Source organism: Physcomitrium patens, chromosome 1, assembly GCF_059467195.1.
Source record: "Physcomitrium patens ecotype Gransden chromosome 1, ASM5946719v1, whole genome shotgun sequence".
Taxonomy (NCBI): Eukaryota; Viridiplantae; Streptophyta; class Bryopsida; order Funariales; family Funariaceae; genus Physcomitrium; species Physcomitrium patens.
In genome coordinates this window covers 25,082,407-25,103,988 of record NC_143410.1, presented here as the reverse complement: position 1 = coordinate 25,103,988, position 21,582 = coordinate 25,082,407, and the positions used below count along the sequence as shown (strand labels likewise).

The window sequence follows — 21,582 nt, the reverse complement described above, 5'->3', positions numbered from 1 at the left end:
TAGATGTATATGTATATATATATATATATACACACACACATACACTTGTGTATTAATGATAATGATTAAAACTTTAAAAATTAATATTTATTTTATTTTAAACTCTACTTATCATCTTTATTTTTTATATCATTTATAAAACATAATCTGGTTTTATTATTATTATTATTATTAAATATTTGATATTCCTAATATTTTTCATAAATATCTATTCATGGACGATTTTTAAAATATATAAAATATATGTTTAAATTTTGTTTCTATAGGTTAAAAATATTACAAAATTAAAACTCTACAAGTGGTGTGCTAATCTTATATCTTCTTTGACTTATACAATTATTCCAATTTTATATCCTTCACTTCTCTTTCCAATATCTTTTGTTGAATATAAAAGATCATATATCTTGAATACTAAATTTTTGAATGAACATGATATGTAGAATTTAGCTTTTTTAAATGATCTAAATAAGCTAAGTTCATATTCTATTTTATTTTTTAAAAATCACTACATTATAAAAATCCTTTGAAAGCTTTTGTACATACTTTACAAAGTTTGAGAGTGACTAACTTTTTTATATGTTATAAGAAAATTTGACACACTATGTTCTATTTTAGAGTTTGTCTATATTTTTTAATTAAAGATTATGGCATCATATTGCTTCCTAATTATTCAAAAATAAGTACTTAATATAAGTGACCACAAAGACATCTTCTTTTAATATTAATTGTTGTAAATCAAAAGCAAGCAGAGGTCTTTTCCATAGCCACCAATTTCTTAGTTGGTATAATAAGCCAGTACCTTATTTCTATTCTTTGAGCTATTTTTAACTTTCTAAAAGTAGTAAATTATTATTTTTATTGTTTTATAGAATATTGAGATGGTTGCTTGATTCATCTTCCTATTTTATGTCTTTGTGTATTAAAAGTGTATTTTCATATGTCAAACAAGAGAAATTAATGTATATATTTTTTAAAATTTTACTTTATTTCATAATATTTTAAATTTTATTTGGAATATGTATATATATATAAGGTTATTTAGAAATTTTTATTGAAATATACACAACACAATTTTTCTTTAGAAGACTACATATTTTTACATCATATTTATCAAATTTGTATTAATTTATTCAATAAAATTTTATTGAGATTTATTAAAGATTTTTCATTGTTCTAAACTAGATGAAGAAAGATGCTTGAGTAGATTAATTGATTTTCTATTTATAAATTTATATTAAAAAATAATGTATAATGGGAGAAATTGTTGTTAAAGTATTTTTAATAGAATTAATGTTTTTTAGTTGTGTCTTCTTTTTTAAAATAATTTTTATCTTTTAATATTGTATATATCTTTTAATATTGTATATATCTTTTAAGATCATTTTCATTGCATTTTAAATATTTCTCTACCTTTTATATAAAAACTTACCAAATTCAATATATATGTATATTTAAAAGTATAAAAGTAATAAAAAAAATTCAATCCACTGATTAATTTTGTATTAAAATAGACCATCTTAAAAAATTTAAGTCTAAAGAACAAAATATATTCTTTGGTCGCAATTTATGTCAATTTGTTAAAAATTGATGTCAAGACCAAAAAAGATGCAAGTAGTTTATATTTAGATTTTTCTTTTAACTATTAGTTGATCTAATAGAATTTTGATATTACAAAATTCCATTTTTTTTTCCTAAATAATATCTAAAATAATAGTTAAATCATATGTGTACTGACTAATAAAAAATTAAATTTATTTTTTAATATTTATATATGAATAATTAAAATATTTAGATAGCATTTAAAATACTACCAATTATATATAAGAATATGATATTAAAAAACATCCTTCTCTAACTCATCTTTGTATGAGGCAATTCGGATTTTAAAACTAAAAAAAAAAAAAAAAAAAAAAAAAAAAACTACTATTATTATTAATTACAACTCCACCTTAATAAATGAGAGTTTTTTCATACTTATAAATTAACGACTTCAGCCAAAAACTTCTATAGTTTTAAACGAAAATACTAAAGAGATATAATAATATACTTTAATGTATTAATATCAAAATATCATTAAATATTTTTTATAGAATTTATTTCAAGTAAATTTTTTTATAGACTAAAATAACATTATCTAATGTATGCTTGATATAGACCAGTATAATTTGATTTTGGTTAATCATGTTTACAACTATATAATAAATCTCTAAGTTTTATAACCTAGGTTAGGATTTTGTAAGTGGTATTTAATAACATAATGGATTTTTAATTACCAAATATATTTATAATATAGCTTAAAGAATAACACAATAAAATCCTTTACTATAAATTTAAGAAAAAAAAATTAAATAATTTATAAATTAATTTTGCATAGTGATATTTAATAATCGTTTAAAAAGTTTTAAAGAATTCAATACCTAAGCCATTTGATACCAAGGGCCTTTATGTTGTATACGATGTTTTTTTTTTTCATAAAATACATGTTTTAATTTTTGTTTTATAAAATAATTTTTTGATAGTAGTTTGTTGTATGACCAATCTATATTAAATACATTTTTCTATAATTATTGAAAATAAAAGATAGACATTAGAATGTATTATTAGTAGCATAGGAATTGGTAATGTTAAATTAATAGTAAAAAAATTCTATCTATTTCAAATATTTAAGGATTTCAATATTTAACTTATTAGTTATTTTTATGTACTAAAGAAATTTATAATTTTCTAAAATGCCAATATAAAATAAAATCTATATTTATTTTATATAAAATATTCTTGATTAGAAAATACATTAGTAAGTTTAAGTATTTTTAAAATTTTAAATATGGAAAAATATTCTTAGATTTTTGAATTTTTTTATCAATGGTATTATCTAAGAAAATGTATTTATAAGAATACAAAACTTCAATCATCACTATCCATATAAATGTTAACCAAATTAACTTAAAGTTGTCACTTTACTAATAAAATATATTGGATTGACACACGACTTTTAACTAAAACTTAACAAATAAAATAAGACAAAATCTGTGAGAGCTCAAAATAGTGCAAAAATTGCTCAATAAGTCCTTACATCTCAACATAAGTTCTCACAATAGCCAATATATGTTGCAGAGGACTAAAGAGTTTCATTCATTCATTTGATCATTCTTCCATGCTCTAGAATGTATTCTAAATATTTTGTAGATACAGCATATTATGATCCAAAATTTTGAAAACCTTGAAGGATATGAACTGCAAAATTTTATACAATATTTAACCACTCAAACATTTTTTATGTGGTCATGTTTGACCATTCAAATCTTTTCAAGTTTATCAAGTTGGTAAACCCATTGACAAAACTAATGTCGAGTATGTTTGGATTAAATAAATTGTATCTATTGAATACACTAAAAGTACATAAATATGAAAATTTTATAAAGCATATAACTTGATATAAAAAAAGACCATTAAAAAAGTAAACAAAACATATATATAATTTTGATCTTTATTTATTTCTTTGATTTAAATAGCCACCACCTTATGAAGGTAGCAATCATGGTAGCTATTTTAAGCTTAGTGTCAAAAAAATTCAAGGTTTCAAACTATCTTAATACATATAATTGTAGTAAAGAGCACATTAAGTTGCAATAAAGTTGCAAAAAAGAACCTTTTGCAAAAGTAACAATTACAATGAAGGTGAATGAAGTTGCAATAAAGAACTCTATGTAAAAAAAATTGATATAAAGTGGTCAATTTGTAATCCAATATTAAAAAAATAATATATGTTAAAACATAATATACCTCAACAACCAATTAATGCCCCTTATTGCAATTAAAAATAAAAATAAAAATATTATATTGCATAAAAGAATAATCTAAAATTATTTATGTAAGTGAGATGATGTCATCTCAGCAATTAGATCAATTTCAAATTAGTCTTTGATGTAATATAATTTGTGTAATTTTTTTTTATACAAAGTTAAATCTATTGGCTTTGCTTTTGCAATCAAATATTTAAACTTTTAAATAATTCTTTACAAAAGACACAAAACACTTAACAACAAAAATATGAAACAATAAAATTTAAAACAACAAAAACATAAAATAATATAACTTTTGTTATTTTGCCTTACAATTTAGCATTGATTTCTTTAACTTAAACAATCACTATTATGTCAAGGTAGCAATCATGGTAGCCATTTTAAGCTTAGTGCTAAGGATTGTCAATCTTTCAAACCATCATAAGTCCTTACATCTCAACAATTCATCATATCCCACATTTATTATTTGTTGTTTAAGTAAACAACTCACAAACTCTATGTTTAAATTGCTTGCATGTGATAACTCCACATACAGTTATCCATAAGGAAACATAGGATGTGGTAGATGGAGACCAATAGTGCTCATAGTTTATCCTTGTGCTTTTTTTTATAATTATGGCAAACACAAGCTAAAGAAAGAATTGCCTAAACATGAGCGTAAATGACCAATGCGTGGTACTTATTGTGGTTGTGATTATAGGCATGGCTACCAAGTTCTCAACATGACCATCTATGCTAATTTGTACAACAATAAGTCAACAGAGAAATTATTAGACAACTATAGGCACCTCATTGCAAAGACCACCTACTAGGTCTAAATCTTGTAATAATATCATAAGAATTTCAATTTTCAATACCAAATAATCGAGCTAAATACTTACAACTATGATAGTATTCAAAAACTTGGTTCTATATAATATTTTTAATTATCTTCACATGCAATAGTATTTATCAACAAATATATGTATTTATGGCTTGAAATGTAGTTTTTAATGATAGTATTGATTTTATTGATTAAGATATTTTTTGGTATCAAAATAATCATAATATTTATATATCTTTGTATTATGTAATGAATAATCAAAGAAAAAAATATCTTATCAATAAAAAAATTCAATATTGTAGAGTATTTAATCTTTGCAAATAATGCAATGACTTGACCAATTATTGATGTCGTATTTTAATCCATAATATGACAATATACGGACTACTCAAATAATATAAGGAGTAATCTATAAATTTTGATATATATATATCAATGATGAGATAGCACTTCATTTCAAACAATTAGTTTTTTCAAAATAATAACCTCAATAGTATCACTAAAAGGTATAATGTTGCAAAAATAATCATGATAAATATTAAGAAGAATCTTAAAAGCAAAATGCATTATGCAACCTCTTCAAAGCAATAGAGTAGCAATATCCAATGAAGTCACTACAATAGCAATATCACCATATACGTGTATTGATACTAAGAACATACTATATACAAACATTTTACATAACCTCTTGGAACCATCAAGAAAAAATGTGAATTTCTTTCTTAATTACACAACATTGAGGATATTGATAACCATATGGATTTATTTTAGATTCAACCATTTGAAGTTGCAATTTACTTGTACTTGCAATGCTATGTAATTGTACTAAAGTTTTGCTTGAAGCTATGCATTTATCTTTTTTGCTGCTACTAGTCAAATTGCTAATAGCATTATTAGAAAGCCATTCAAGTTCTTATTTGAATAGGCCAACTTTTTGTCCAACATCAATAACACAATATTTCTTATATCCTCAATAATATACATATTTCTTTGCTAAAACTATATAGATTCATCAAGGTATTTTTTTCCATAATTTTTTTAATTCAATGGAAAAGCAAAATAATAAGCTAATAATCAATAAATTGCAAAGTTGTGTAAAATTTTGATCTACATAAGCTTTTCTTAAATATGCATTCCACTCTACATTATTTTGAAGAAGGTCCAATACACCACAAGAATTTTAGAAAGAAGAGTGTACAATATTGACAATAGTTTGAAGATCTTTAAATAAATGCACTTCAGCAACAACAATCAAAAGCAAAAGCAAAAAATATAATTTGCTTGTAGAAGGTATAAAACACATTCTTTTCATTATAGATTGCTCAATCTGCTACTACTTCTAGCATCTACTCCTTGATTCCTTACATACATATCTACATATGAAGTTGATGTAAAGAACATTGTGCAAAGCCTCATTCTTTGTATTATAGGCAAACCATGCAATATGGATTATCTCATCTCTTGCTTTATGATTTTTTACTTACAACAAGTCTTCTATTGTATTAATTACCACATTATATGGACTTTGTAGATATACCACCAAGCACTTCACAAGTCGCTTTTCAAAATGTGTGCAAAATGGCAACAAAAAATCAATTGCTTCAATTATATTCAAATATCTAGCATTCAAATACTGCTTTATTTCATCAATTAGCCTTATTATCTTAATAGTAGCTTGGTCATTGCCCTTGTACATATACTTGAAGAGATATTTAATATTCTTGCTTTTAGCTGAAATTTCAACATTAATATGAGTATTAAACATATTTATTAAATATGGATTATGAAAAATAATATACTAGTTGGTATACTTCCATCCATGCCTTGTATGCTAAAAAATAATACTTATCATCACATTGTTAATATAAGGGATATCCATTGTCACCTAATATTGACTTATTAGAAAATTTGTAGAGATATTGGTTATTGTAGATACCATCCACTATACATATGGCATTGGGATATGCTACCTTACATGGTCCATATAAAAGATACTTAATCATTGTTTGATAATATATTTGTATTATTGTTCAAAGGCAATTTGACCAAAATTAACCTATCAATGCTATCAAAAACTTAGCAATGTCATTAAAAACATGTCAATGTCATCACTTTTTACTCATGCCTAAAAATCAATAAGATATGTAAATATAGCAAACTTTGTTTTTGATATTCATGTATCCAAATTTTTTTCAACTACTTCTCTTAGTTGTTGCTTCTTTATTATATCATTTAATATCTCCTTTCTCTTCATGACAATTCAACCCACAATATTTGATCTATCGATCGTAGTTTGCCTTGAAAAGAACTTAATAGTTATTTTATTCCAACTTGGATTACATGTAAATTTAATAAAAGCACTAGAAATATTCTTAGTTCTTATAATTGCCATTGCATCTTAGTACACTTGTATTATAAATTGTGGCAAATTTTAGAATGATATAAGAAAAATAATCCTTCTTTCAACTTTTACAACTCTTAATCTTGCATCTCCATCACCAATTTGTAAGCCCCTAATACAATTTTGCTTTGAGTATATCCTAATTCATTGTACAAAAATTAAATATATTTTTCTCAACTTTTGCCTCCATATGCATTAAATATTACTACTTCAACTTAATTCTTGTATGCAAGAGTGATGGTTGATTTCTTTGCACTTGCATACAATAGGTATAATATCCTTGCATTATTACTTACTTATTATTATCTAACTGCTCCACATTGCTTAAACATCTATCATCCTCAAAGAAAAAAAAAATCATACTACATTAAATCACGTGTATGTGTAAGGGCATCCATTACCATTAAACCTCCATTCTTGTATTTCACCATTACATTATGCTTACTCACTTCTTAGACTTGACCAAGCATAATCATTGCACATTCTCTACTTATAGGTGCATTGTATGGACATGAATCTAATTTTTTAAGGTATTTTTGATCTATAATTAAGACCACAAAGATTTCATCATTAAAATTATTCATAATGTACTTTGTAGCTTGTTCAAAAATAAAAATATATGGATTAAGCTACCTTAATATTTCTCTCTATAATTCCAAATGTGTCCAATCCAATCTTGTATACAAATCTTGCTTGTGAGCTACCTCATTATTTGTATCATAAATATAAGCATCAAAAAATTTAGGAGACACAATCATATTAGATTGTATTTTTTTAATCATCTAGTAGAATCTTCTTTAGATCTTATAAATAAGTACACCTTATCCAAGCTCGAATCCAATGCTTTGTACATGCATCAAAGTAAAAGCAAATATAGAATTGTACGAACAAAATTTCTTTTCAAACTTCTTGTTTTCTAATGCATATATAGAAACAAGTAAATCTGGAAGAATAATAAGCAAAGGAAGTGCAATTTTTTCCCCTCTACAATATTTTTTCTATATGGTATCATTTTATATGTTGTTTTTTTTGAAAATGCACTAGGCACATGGCTGTGGAAGGTGAAGTTGTATTTTATAAGTATCCAAAAAATCTTAATATGTTTCATCCATATAAAAAGAATGTAATTTGAATTTCAATTCAAAATTATTTAAAGCCAATACAAAGTATTGAAAAATAATCTTTTTAGTAACCTCAATTATATAGAAATTCCAATTACCTAATTACTTTTATAATTAGGTAATTTTGATTTCTCTTTGTATCTCTAATCCTATTTAGTGAGCTTAAACAAGTTATAAATTTTAATCTCATTATCTACTTAGTGCAAAATTTTGTACACAAATATAACTATAAATATTTTATATGCTCAAAAAAAAATCCAATTCAATCCAACTTATAAATTGTAAAAACATGTCCAAAAAAATACACTAATATTACTTAGGTGCCAACTTAAAAGTTGATGTAAATGTTCTAGTAGTAATTTTTTCTTCTCCAATTATTAAATTCAGCTCAAAATTGGTGTATAGCTTAATCTTTAATTCTTCTAATACCATGCCAAATTTCACCTTGTTTCAACTTGTAGTTCTTTAATCATCATAGAAATCCTATTCAATCCCAAACTCCCAACTTCCGATAACCTCTTGTACCAAAAATCAAATATCTCTCAATTGCACCATTAAATTAACAAAAAACATTTACATGCACTTAGCACATCCAATTAATCAAATATTATCAAATTTTGAATTATAGATGTGATACCAATTGCATGAACTAGCTAAGAGTGCTAGTCCTAATTGTATTGCATAAATCCAAAATCATCAATATAAATCCTAATTTTAAATAATAATTTCAAATTCATCTCAAATCTTATGAAAAATAAGCCTTATGCCTTTGAAATAAGCTTAAAGCTAGCTCTCCAATCTTACTTGCCAATTTCCAAATATTTTCATATTTTGCCCTGGGTAGTTGTTTTAGTGGCCAAAGATTTAATTTGGACCATGTTCCACAAATTATCAATCTTTGGATATTAATCTAATCTACCTTAGGAATTTTTTAATCTAATCCTAATCTCAACTTAATCATATTATTAATCATAATAATAATTTACTTCTTCTATCCTATTTTTACTAATTTATGGCTTTTTTAAGGCAATAAAAGAGTTTCTAAAATCAAAAAAATAAAACTATTAACCAACTTTTAATCTACTAGCTATTAAGACAAGAAAATAAACTAAGACACTTTTATAAAAGCCATGTTTAAATATCTTGAATTATTATTGAATCATGATAATTAAATATTAATTAGAATTTTATTTTGATTATATTTTTATCATTTAGTTGTGTTAGAAGATAACAATGGGTCTAATTCATGATCTAGTAGTTTTCTTTGTCAACCAAAAAATTCTCCCACAATATTCAAATGTTTGATTTATTCTTGCCATATTATAGCAATTGACTTAAAGATTTGCTAAAAGGTATCTAATATCATGTAATGCTTTCAATAGTAATATATAAATATAATCCTGAGCATCAGCTTTTAAATGTGTTGCACGTCTCTTTAATGCTACTACTACTATTCCTAGCAATCTCTTTTCTTTCTCTAGTTCTTCCTTTCATTCATATGTTTGATTCATTTTTTTCTTTATTTTAATAATTGACTTGAAAATCTTTTGTAGTAGCCTTAAAACATGTTATATGTCTCCTTATTGCTATTGTTGCCATCATTGCTAGCCTCTCTTCTTGATGTAGTTCCTCTTCTTTTACATGACATGCTCTTATAAGTTCTACCAGCTCTTCTTGTTTATGCTTCTACCTCTTTCTATTGCATTCAACTTTTGTAGTATTTTTCTTTATATGAGATGCATGTTTTTTTTGGTCTTCTATATCTTTGTCGTACTGCACTTCTATTTGCACCATTGCCTTCTCCTTTTCCATATTGTTTTTTTCATTATTCTACTTTATTGTTCTTAAAGAACAATAGTCTAAAATTTTGAAGAACAACCCTCTAAACTTATAAAATTCTAAACTTCACAAAATTCATTTTTTTTCTTATTAACCCTCTTTTTTATTGCTATTGATCACAAAATTCCACAAACTTCACAAACTTCACTTTGTTGTTCTAATTTTAATTATTATTTTTTAAAAATCTTCTACAAAAGGCTCTTCATCACAACTTGATTTTCCTTCATTGTATTAGTTAGATTCTTTGCTATCTCATGATTGCATACTAGATGCAATAAATCTCGCTATAAATTATTTCTTCTTTATTTCTCTTACAAACAAAAAATTATTTAATAAAATCTATAGACTAAATTCATGCAATTCATAAAATCAACAATTTAAATTTACATAAACTTTATAAAATTCTAAATTCACATTCTTAAATCAAAGAACCTTATTTACATTGCACTTGGTTTGCATGCCTTTAAGAAATTTGAAATCGACTTTTGAAGTGCTTTTCTCTACAATAGTTGCATATTTTTGTGGCCTTCCATATCTTTGTTGTATTGCACTTCTATTTGCACCACTACCTATTCTACCTCCATATTTTCGTTGTTATTGCTTCACTTTATTATTATTATTATTGCTAATATTATTCAAAAAAAATATGAAAAAGATTCTTTATTACAACTTGATTTGCCTTCATTCTACTAATTAGATTCTTTTTGTTCCATGACTACATACTAAACTCCATAAATCTTGATATGAATTTTTTTTTTTTATTTCTTCTACAAATATAAAATCTAGTGTAGTTTAAAGACATTGAATTCAATGTTCTTAAAACATATTGGATTTAATCATTGAAATCCATAATTTAAATTCATACAATTTATGATAGTCATAGTCCAAATTTACAAAAATTTCACAAAATTTTAGACTTTAGAAAATTCTAAATCCATAGAGACTTCACAAAAACTTCACTCAATTATAAATTCACAAAGCCATATTCACACTATACCTAATTTGCATGTGTTAAGTAAATTTAAAGTTGGATTTTACTTAAATAAATTAATATTGTTCTATTTTATTATTCTTCTTGTTGTTATTGTTGTTGTTCTTCAAAAAAACTTTTTCAAAGTGCTCTTCATTGCAACTTGATTTACCGTTATTACAATTGTTACTTTTGCAAAGGACTCTTTATTGCAACTTCATTTGCCATCATGCCAATTATCACTTCTATTGAACGCATATAAACTTGATTCTATTAATTAAATTCTTTGCTATTTCATGACTTGATACTTGGAGCCATGAATTTCAACATGAATTCTATCTTCTTCATTTCTTCTATAAATTCAAATAATCAAATTCAAATTCAAATTAGAATTTATAGTCTAAATAAAATTCATATGAAATTAATATTTATAGTCTACAAATATTTTATAAATTTTATAATTTAAAAATATTATAACTCTTATTTTACAAAGGCAAATTATTCATATTACAACTTATTTGTATGAATTCAATAGATTTTATGTCGTTTAGATACATAAACTAAAAAAATTCGCAGTATCATTGAATGCATGTTTGTACACCATCTCACATTCTTAGAACAATTGTTGTCAAGTAATCTACTAAGAAACACAAAAGATTCATTTTTCCCTACCTTTGTGTGTCATTTGCTCTAAGCTATAAGTTTCACTATCCTATAGTAGTATAGACTTTTTTGTGCAAACACCTATTTTGATTGCTCTAAATGTTTTTGAAAACAATGTTGCTGTGAGATGTTACATAGCATAGCAACAATGCTAGGTTTTTAGTACAATTAATATTGTCTGTAGCACCTCAATAAAATTTATAAATGTTTAGAAGATTTGAAGTCATTGGACTGCATAAGCTGTAAAGTAGAAGTAATAGCAATGAGTGCAATTCAATGTATCACCTCAAGTGTGTGTATCATTTGCTCCTAGTTATAAGTTTTGTTGCATCAATTTAATAGAGACTTTTTGTACAAAAATCCATCTATTGCTCAAACTTTTTATAAAGTCTTTCTTCTAATAGCCTCTCATCTTGCTATTGCTCTTGAATTTTTATAAAGTTTTTTTTGCTTTAACTTTTTGTTGCTCTAAGATATTACATAGTATAGCAGTAATGCCAAGTTTTTAGTGCCATTGGCAACATCTTTACCACCCCAATCAAATTTATATTATTGTTTTATTTAAAAGCTGTTCACATGATCAAAGAGCACAATGTTCAAAAGTGTCAATTATACAAATGTAAATGCAAACATCAAAGTAAATGCAAACATTTGCATTGCATGATTTATAATGTGAAAGCAAATCTAAATTAAACCTAAGAATTTGTATTCTTGTATTTTATTGGATATTATTGCTCTCTTATTTTTAGGAAAGCGCACAACTTATTCAAATTGCCAAATTGGTAGCAAAATGGAGCCATTTTTTATATCCAATTATGTACAATACATAATATACATCAGTAAATACATTGTGTAAGGACCTCACTGTAACTATACTTAAACATAACTACTTATATAGTTCTAGTGCCTTTTATTGCTCCAATTAATAGAATTTTTTATCACTACATGCAAACGCTGAAAGTCAATTTTTTTATGAGAGTGATAAAAAAAAGTATTCACTTTTGTAGAAGGTCTTTTATTGCAAGTTGATGCCCCCTTAAGTATGATTATTATAAAAAAACAAAAAACAAAAAAAACAAAAACAAAAACACAATATATCATAGCAATTAATTAGTGTTTCTTATCATAATTAAAAATAATTATAATACATGTCAATACTTAATTAGTGGCCTTTAGTACTTTAATTAATGGGATTTTTTGAAGTTACATATAAACTCTCAAAGTCAATTTTTTTATATGAGTGGTGTTCATTGTCACTCTTACAAAGGACTCTTCATTGCAACTTGATTGCCTTTATCACAATTGTCACTTCAACAACCAATCAATAAAATAAAATAAAATAAAAAAATAAATATACACACACACAATATACCTTGGTAGCCAATTAGTGACTCTTACTGCAATTTATACAAAGAACAACAAAATATATATATATATATATATATATACATACATATATATTATTAAATAAATTTTAATTTCTTAAAATTTTATTTAAACAAAAAAAATTATATATTTATTTATTTATAAAAAAATATACATATATATATATTTAAATATTTTTTTAAGAAATAAAAGACATTGAAACAAATGTTGTAACATTTCTTTGAATGTACTATCAAATAGTATAATAGAATGGGTTTTTCAATTCTCAACATATATATATATATATATATATATATATATATATAAATATCAAACCATCATTTTAGAAAAAATAAAATAAAATTTTGAACAACAAAATAATACACAATCCTTTTAAGAAAAACACCTCAAGTCTAGGTTAAAGAAATCAAACTATAACTTAATCAACAGGAGTTCAGAAAAACGACACAGTCAAGTGAACAGGAGATAAAATAAGCCATAAAGATACACAACTAAAAAGGTCAAACAGCATAATCTAAAACCAGACACCGAAATCCAAATTAAATAAGAAAATAAAAGCATGACAAATAGAGAATGAAGGTGGACTATTATATAAATATAATTGCAGCACATTAGTAAGTTAACAAGCTAGGATTAGTAACAAGCCCTGCACTAACTGATAAGGCAGAAGGCGTGACCCCCCCCCCCCGGTGACCTGGTCTCCGTGGCACTGACCTCCTTCCTCCCTCCCTCCCTCCCTGCCATACCCTCGGATCTCACCCCCCACAACCCAACATCAACGCCTCCTGTCCACCACCCCACACGGCGCCCTACCACCGCGTCCAGACTTCGATCGGACACCACACTATGCCATCGTGGCATATCAACATTAATCACACCCATTGAGCCGGGGTTCAGTGAATGGGAATCGTCCGCGTGGACATGGGGCGGTGCACGTCGGGACGCTGTGTGTATTTCACCCCGCCATCAACACCACGGAAGCAGGGCCGGATGAGCAATCGCGGTGTTGGGGGGGGGGGATGCTGTAATATATGCCTCATGTCTTGCAGTAAAGTAAAGCTCTAGAGAAGAGGGAGCGAGAGGGCGGTGATGATAATGCAATCCCTAGCTCGCATTATCTCTCTCTCGCTCCCTCGCTCGCTCGATGTTTCTCTGTCGCGTCCGTTAATTCATGTGCTGGATGATTGATTTCTCTTTTACTTCTTCGAAAATCAGAGCAATCGTCGCTGGAAGCTGCGGGGGAGGGGGGGTGACCTTTCGGGGCTTTTAAGGGATTCGCTTGCCTTCTTGGAGAGAGAGAGAGAGAGAGAGAGAGAGAGCACGTGTGGGAGAAACGAATGGCGTGTGAGTAGTGTTGTTATCAATCAATCGTTGGCGCTGCGGGAGGCTGGCTGCGTGGAGGGGAGGGGTGGTCACCCGGGCACGTGAGTAATGTTTTTGACTTTGGTTGCGAATGGGGGCTTGGTGAAGAGCAGGGGGGAGGAGTACAGGTGGTGGTGCTAATTGCAGGCGGCATTATTCAGGGAAGGGAGGGAGGGGGTTCGTGGAGGCGCAGGGTTAGGAGTGTGGAGGGGGTGGAGAATTGGCCTTGGGGTTAAGGTGGCTTTGATGGTGGAGTGGAGGAGGTTGACAGAGTTTGGCGATGGTGTGAGAGGGGGGGAGGAAGTGTGCCGGTTGATGTGCGGATGTGGTGGCAAGGGTGAAAGGGTTGAGGTCGCGGGTTGCTTTTGTTTAGTGATTGACGGAGAGGGTCGGTGGCGGTGTTTCCCATGGGTGGTTAGGAGGAGGAGTTACAGGCGTAGTCTATTGGTTGCCCCTTCGGCTGGAAACTTGGATTTTGATCAGGGAGGTTAAGCGGCGCCTTGGAGGTGTTAATTTGGACTTGGAAGTGGAAATGGGGTTGAGCGCATGAGGAAGTAGACGTCGGGGTTTTATGCTTATCGTAAGAATTTTCGCATTACTCTGTTTCACAACTGTGATGTTAGGTTTACACCCTTTAATATTATGAGTACTTTCGTGGCGCAGAGAGTCCATAAACGTTCGGGTAATTCTGGGAACTCAAGTCAAATTTGACTTTAGAACTGCAATCTTCAAGCAATTGGCACTCTTAATAATAGTTCTGGAGCACACATTCAGAGCGAGAGCTAGAGAAAGGACAATTTGTGGAGTTTGTGGAGAAATTTACTAATTCACAAATGTGGGATGTTTGCGGTGTGTACCCATCTTCTTTTGCTCGCGGCCCGCATGTGCATCTGAACAAGCTCGTGGTTTTTGTCTGCTTGTACAGCATTGAATATGCAATCTATGAGGCTTAATTCCTAGGAGTGTTAAAAGGCGACCTGAGAGATTGCGAATAAAACTGTTCAGCCCTCAATTTTGGTCCAAGTACATCTGACTTGGGATTGTTGGAGCATGCGGGCATAAATGGATGGACTCATCAGAGAACCAATGACGTGAAAGTTGGAATGTGCTCTCATTCTCTGTAAATAGTTATTCAGAGGTTAGATTGTTATATTGGGATAGTCAATCTCACTTGGGTAACTTGACGGACGCGATCGGGGGTCTGGAAGGGGTAATGAGGGATCTTGACTCGTAATGGCGACCCTGGTATCTCTCCAGCTAGTGCGGGTTGCAGGTGTGAGGGATCATCACGCTAGTGCTTATACCATCCCTGTAAGTTGTTACCTTTGAACCATCTCATGAGTATGCCAATTGTACAAGTTCGTGAGTTTAATCTACTTAAGTAGAGAAGCCATGCATGGACAATCGCAATCACATTTGGCTTATGCTATTTTAGCATTTGAAGCAATACTTGGTATGGGGTGCATTACAATTGACAGTGATGTATTTTGGTGGCAGTCACGGCGGTCAAAGTTGAACTTTAACAAACGCATTGTCCAGGGACTCAGTTTGAGGACCGCATCACAACCCAGGGTATATTTTCTGTGTTAATATTTAGTGAAGTAGTAAGTTGTAAAATCTCATTGTGAAGTCAAACATTTTTCTATTACTCTTCACTGTGCAGCTTGCTGTTCTGTTGATATAGGAATTTATGGGTCGGTATCTTGGTTGCAGGAGGGCAGCCTACAGGGAGGAGGGTCTTTGTGTAGTCCATTATGGAGCCACCTTTTGGTCTCGAAGAGAAACTCGCATGTACGAGCAGTCCGTTCCCCAACTTCCGCCTCTTCTGTTCAACCAATTCCTTATGAGCAAGAAATCAAGAAAATAGCTGTAAATGTAGCCAATTATAGTGCAATCCTGGCCAGTTACACTGCTCATCTTTTAAAGAGGTGCGTGTTTCCCTTGTCGGGACTTGATATGTATTGTTGATTGTTGTGTGCACTATGTCTCTCCAACTATTTGCGTATCTTCACACTATAATCTCATCAATATTTGCAAATAATAATGCTCAATACATGTCTATATTCTAACGAGCATAAGCCTGGCAACAAGACAATTTTGAAAGCTAGTTTGTATGTTGAATTCTCACTTCGTGACTTTACATGGAATGGAATATGTTGTGTGGTAATGATTTTCTAAGGTTTGGAATGGTGACGTGGATGTGAAAAGATTGTAAATAGTTTTCAATCCAAGTCCCACTTGATTTTGATTCTGATTGATTTTTAATTAAAATCACTATCTCGGACTGTGAGCTCTTTTTCATGCTTATGTTGGTTCGTGATTTATTTCAGGACTGTCGATTTGTATCAGCTATGCCCTCCTTTGGTAGCTCAGGTTGCTCCTGCCATGGGACTTGTAGCATTTTCAATATGGGGCTTGGGACCTACGACAAGATTGATACGTAAAAATATTTTCAAGGTATTCTTGGATATTCTGATCTTAGCATCACATCGTTTTCTTTCAATACAGCACTGGTTTTACTCATTATCCATTTTTAATGTTCTTCGAGGTCCTTTTTTTTGCATGTGTTCGTCGCTTGCATGTGATTTCATATATTTGTTAGCTTTCTGTTTGATTTTGCTAAGTCGACTGGGTATGTACATGCAGAGGAGTGATAAGAAATGGGATGAGAGCCGAACTTTCAATATTATGGCTTCCTACATGCGACCCATTTTGTTGTGGATTGGAATCATCCTCATTTGCAGGTATTGTTGCAGCAATGATCTGGGCGAATCATTTTTTAACTGGTTAAATTTCTATGGTAGTGTAGGCATTCAACATTGAGTTTACTAGCAGAATTGCAGTATTTACAATGTGAAAAGACCCAAAAGACCCTCTTGATTCGCTACAGACTTAACCCTGCAATGAGTTGCAGTGTGCACGTGGTTCTTAAATATGGTCTGTTTACTCATCAATCTTTGTGCTGTGCTGCAGAGCATTTGATCCAGTGGTACTGTCCACAGAAGCAAGCCAAATTATCAAGCAACGGTTTGTCAACTTTGTCCGGTCACTGTCGACCGTTCTTGCTTTTGCCTTCTGCACTGCCAGGTATTGTCATTCTTATGAAAACAACGCCTGTCCAATTCATTCTTAAATAATTTGGCAGTGTAGTATAGTAAGCTTGTCTAATTCATATGGGTTCATCTGTTGCACAGTTTGACACAGCAAGTTCAAAGGTTTATGATGGAGCATCAAGATGCAGAGGAGTCACGAAATGTATGTTTCCTTTTCCGAATATTTTTTCTGTCCTATTTTTGAATCCGAATGCTTCTTCTGGAATTTTATTCTTAGTCTTATTTTACTTTTTTCTTCCCTCATAGTCAACACTATTATCATTCTCTTTTTTATCTGCTGCTTTTTGTAAATGTTATATATTTTCTGGCAACGGTATCGCAAGAAGTCCTGGTCTTCTGTTGCTCATGTTATAGGTGCTGTCCTGAAGTTTCGTAGGATAAGGCATCTCTTTATGTACGTCATGTTATTTGCAGATTGGTGTGCAATTCATCGGCAACGCTGTATATACTTCTGTTTGGATAGCAGCAGTATGTCTGTTTATGGAGCTGTTAGGATTTTCTACACAAAAGTGGATTACAGCTGGAGGATTTGGAACTGTGCTTATCACTCTTGCTGGTCGTGAGGTAATCTTCAAAAAAATTCATCATATGCTGAAAGAGAGCACCTTGTACGTGTTCAAGTTGAATTTTTGGGACAAAAGCCTTTTCAACTAAAGAACTAATAAATTGTCTGTGTAATAGTCTGTAATAGATATTCTACATTGAAGGGAGTGGCCTAGTCAATAGTCCCACATATCTAACAACTAACTTACGGAGTACCTTCCTATGAAGCCATGTGTTTTCTTTTTTCTTTCTTTTCTTTTTTCTTTTTTTTTGTTTAGAGTGTTCATTTAGACGTTCGGACGAGAGTGCCAGAGTGTTCTATGATTTTGAGATAGACTGTAATGACTTGGTAGAATGGCTCCCAAGTATTTGCTTGGAATTATAGAATTTCGTTAATATTTTTGCGCGTTGCAGATATTCACGAACTTTTTATCAAGTATCATGATACACGCTACTAGGCCTTTCGTTGATAATGAATGGATTCAGACGAAAATCGAGGGTCAGGAGGTGTCTGGCACTGTTGAGGTGAGGTCTTTATCCATCATTGTGAATCATGTGTTAAAGCTCTCACAAGTTAGATTCTTTTTCTTTTTTTAATTTTAATTTTAATTTTAATTTTTGTTGTAAGTTTTATAATTTATCTTTAGTATTTCAAGTCGTGTGCATCACCGTTGCAGTACTGACCTTTTAGAGGACGATCATACTATGTGGTCTTCATGTTGTTTAACTTCCTTAAAGTGTTAAGCACAATACTTCATGTGGACTGGAGCTTGCTTGAACATTCGAGAGTAATTCAAAACACCGCAATATGTATGTATATTTCTGACATTGACTGGTACATACGGCTCCTTGATTTGCTTGGACTTATTATTATAACATGTATAGCATGTTGGGTGGTGGTCTCCAACTGTGATTCGAGGAGATGATCGTGAAGCTGTCCATATTCCAAATCACAAATTCAGTGTGAGCGTAGTCCGCAATTTGAGTCAAAAGACTCACTGGCGAATCAAGACGCATCTGGGAATCAGCCATCTCGATGTCAACAAAATGACAGTAAGTTGGAGACCCACATTCTTGCCATTCATGCCGTAGCCTTAATTGTTTGACTTAGAGATCATCTTGTTGTTAGTATGTTTACAGGGCATTTGCTTAATATTGAATGCGGTACAACTTACCATATTAACTAATCATAAGCGGGAATCGTCTTGCAGCCCATTGTTGCAGACATGCGGAAAGTTCTGGCAAAGCATCCTCAAGTTGAGCAGCAGCGACTGCATCGCCGTGTCTTTTTTGACAGTATCGATCCTGAGAATCAAGCTCTGCTGGTTAGTGCTCGAGATTTCCTCATCACATAAACAACCGTTTGTTTCACGCTTTATCATATAAAGTTAAGGTACTGATAATAGTGTGAACATTACGTATATTTGCAGATCTTAATTTCCTGCTTCGTGAAGACCTCTCACTTCGAGGAATACCTGCGTGTCAAGGTTAGTTACAAAATGACATGCAGAATGCTCGAACTTTTCTGTTTCGTAAGACATATTTGTGGCGATTATCGAGGTAGCGTGGGTTTATAATGTTGTGGGGTGAACCCTTGCAGGAGATTATCCTTTTGGATTTGTTGAAGGTTATTAGCCATCACAATGCACGCCTTGCAACCCCAATTCGTTCAGTACAACGTGTGCTGGACGAAACCGAGTCAAGGAGTGCTGGATTCCGCGACATGCGGAGTGCTAATCAAGCTCAACGGCGGACTTTCTTGCTTCTAGGTTCCCAAGCTGTATCGGCTTCTGACGACGAGGAAGATGACAGTGATGTCTCAGAGGATATCTCTGAAGATTTATCACAACTCAGCGCGCAAACAGTGAGGGCCACTAAAGCAGGGCCGACCAAAGATAGTGAAGACAGTGGAAGTGAAAGTGATGGAGCAGTGCAGGAGCAACGTGATTTGAAAGCTCCAAACGAGCTTAACAAACACAAGGGAGGTGTTTCTGAAGGTGATGGTAACGTAGGAGCTGACTCATCGAAGACTCCTGTAGCAGTACAACAAATCGCTAAGGGCTCAGGTTCTAATGAAAGCCTTCAGGAACCAGTTTTGACAGAGAATGTCGAAGGTACTGATGTAAGTGAAACTCTTATGGATAGGATTCATGCCGGAACTGAGGAAAGGTTGATAAAATCGCATACAGACACATCTGTACCGCAGAACCAGAGTGAGAATGGGAAGGCTACCTCGGAGCAACCAGTTGCTGGAAATCAAGTTGCAGCAGCTGACGTTGTCGTGGAGTTGCCAAAGGAGAAGGTGCCACATCTTTACTCGAACAACGTCGGTCTCAATGATGCGAGTGAGCAAGGTGCTGAGACTTCATCGTCAATAAAAAGTGATTCTCAGGGGAACAAGAGTGACACTCCGAAAATCAACAACAACGTTCACAGCGACCTGGCAGATCATGGAGTGGGAACTGCTGTCCAGACCGGCACTGATAGCACCCAAGGACAAACACATACCTCGAAAGTGATTGATAAGCACGTAAGTGCTCACGTAGCGATGGAAAGTACACCATCAGCAAGCTCAAGTGACCCGTGGAGACAGCCGTCTACCTCACAAACGAAAGAAGAAAGTAGTGTTAGTGATGGAGTTATGGTGGGAGCATCGACCCCACAATTAAGTAACGAAAGCGTTCCGAGTTTATCACCAGCAAACACCGATGACGATCCATGGAAACAGCCATCTGCTTCGCAAACGCAGAATACGCACAAGGCACAGCCTAGTTCTAATTTGGTAGTCCCTGGGGTTGCCATAGACGGTCCTAAACACACTCTTCCTTTGGACGATGACATCTTAGATAATTCGCGCACGCTCGTTGCGTTGGGGAAACCTTCCAGCATTAAAGAGCGGCGAGACAGCTCAAGCCATGGTGTTGCGAAAGGAGCTACACCGAATGACACAAGGGAGAGAGATCGGTAACCCTAGTTTGATTTCCCCCATCTCTCCCGCTTTCTAATTTTCCAAAACGATCTTCCAAGGTCTCCTTGCAACGATCCCTTCTTCGCTGCAAGGTCCATATGGTCAGCCTGGTATTCCAGTCGGCTCCCCTTGTTGATTTTTAGGTTTTGGGAGGCTGCCACTTGAACTGCATTACAATGCCATTATATTTTTACATCAAGTCATTGTATTATTCTAGCATGATACTAGAATAAGTTTGATTGTTTGGGGTCAAAGGACTTCCGAGCACACACATTGATGGCAATTTTTATACTTTCTGTATTTTAGTGCCGTTCTTGCAAACAAATCTTACTTCGTGTTTATTCTGATTACTGCTAGCATTGAGGAGTATTTTCTAACACTTTCCACCAAGACGTTTGTAAAAAGAAATAACGTTGCGAGATAGGTAGCCTTAGGCCAAGACAGCGGGTACAAGAGGATGTCCTTGTAATTCATATCTACTGAGAAGTCGACTATTGAAACTTTCATTTCCCATATGCTATGCTCAGACTTTCTCAGCTTCTCTGTTTCGAGCAATATTCTCTCAAGTTTCTGGCCGTCTGTGTCAAACG

The 21,582-nt window shown here is 31.6% G+C and overlaps 1 protein-coding gene across 2 annotated transcripts; it reads left to right on the top strand.

The window, feature by feature from the left end:
- Positions 1-14,197: 14,197 nt before the first annotated feature.
- On the top strand, positions 14,198-21,505 carry LOC112283151 (uncharacterized). Of its 2 annotated transcripts, XM_090254417.1 has the most exons (15): positions 14,198-14,430; positions 14,788-14,948; positions 15,294-15,679; positions 15,866-15,940; positions 16,082-16,296; positions 16,699-16,825; positions 17,015-17,112; positions 17,342-17,455; positions 17,563-17,623; positions 17,896-18,045; positions 18,439-18,549; positions 18,910-19,077; positions 19,236-19,349; positions 19,455-19,511; positions 19,625-21,505. In XM_090254417.1, the coding sequence occupies exons 3-15, from the start codon at positions 15,602-15,604 to the stop codon at positions 20,990-20,992; spliced, it is 2,736 nt and encodes a 911-aa protein (XP_090110543.1). In that variant the 5' UTR covers positions 14,198-14,430; positions 14,788-14,948; positions 15,294-15,601; the 3' UTR covers positions 20,993-21,505. The 2 variants fall into 2 exon arrangements, with proteins under 2 accessions (XP_090110543.1, XP_024377285.1); XM_024521517.3 differs by lacking the exon at positions 14,198-14,430 and having other exon boundaries at positions 14,550-14,948.
- Positions 21,506-21,582: the final 77 nt, after the last annotated feature.

Coding starts and splice junctions, on each gene's coding strand:
- LOC112283151 (XM_090254417.1), top strand. CDS start 15,602: ATGGCGACCCTGGTATCTCTCCAGCTAGTGCGGGTTGCAGGTGTGAGG. Junction 17,113..17,341: donor GGAATCATCCTCATTTGCAG/GTATTGTTGCAG, acceptor GCTGTGCTGCAG/AGCATTTGATCCAGTGGTAC. Junction 19,078..19,235: donor TCGATGTCAACAAAATGACA/GTAAGTTGGAGA, acceptor ATCGTCTTGCAG/CCCATTGTTGCAGACATGCG.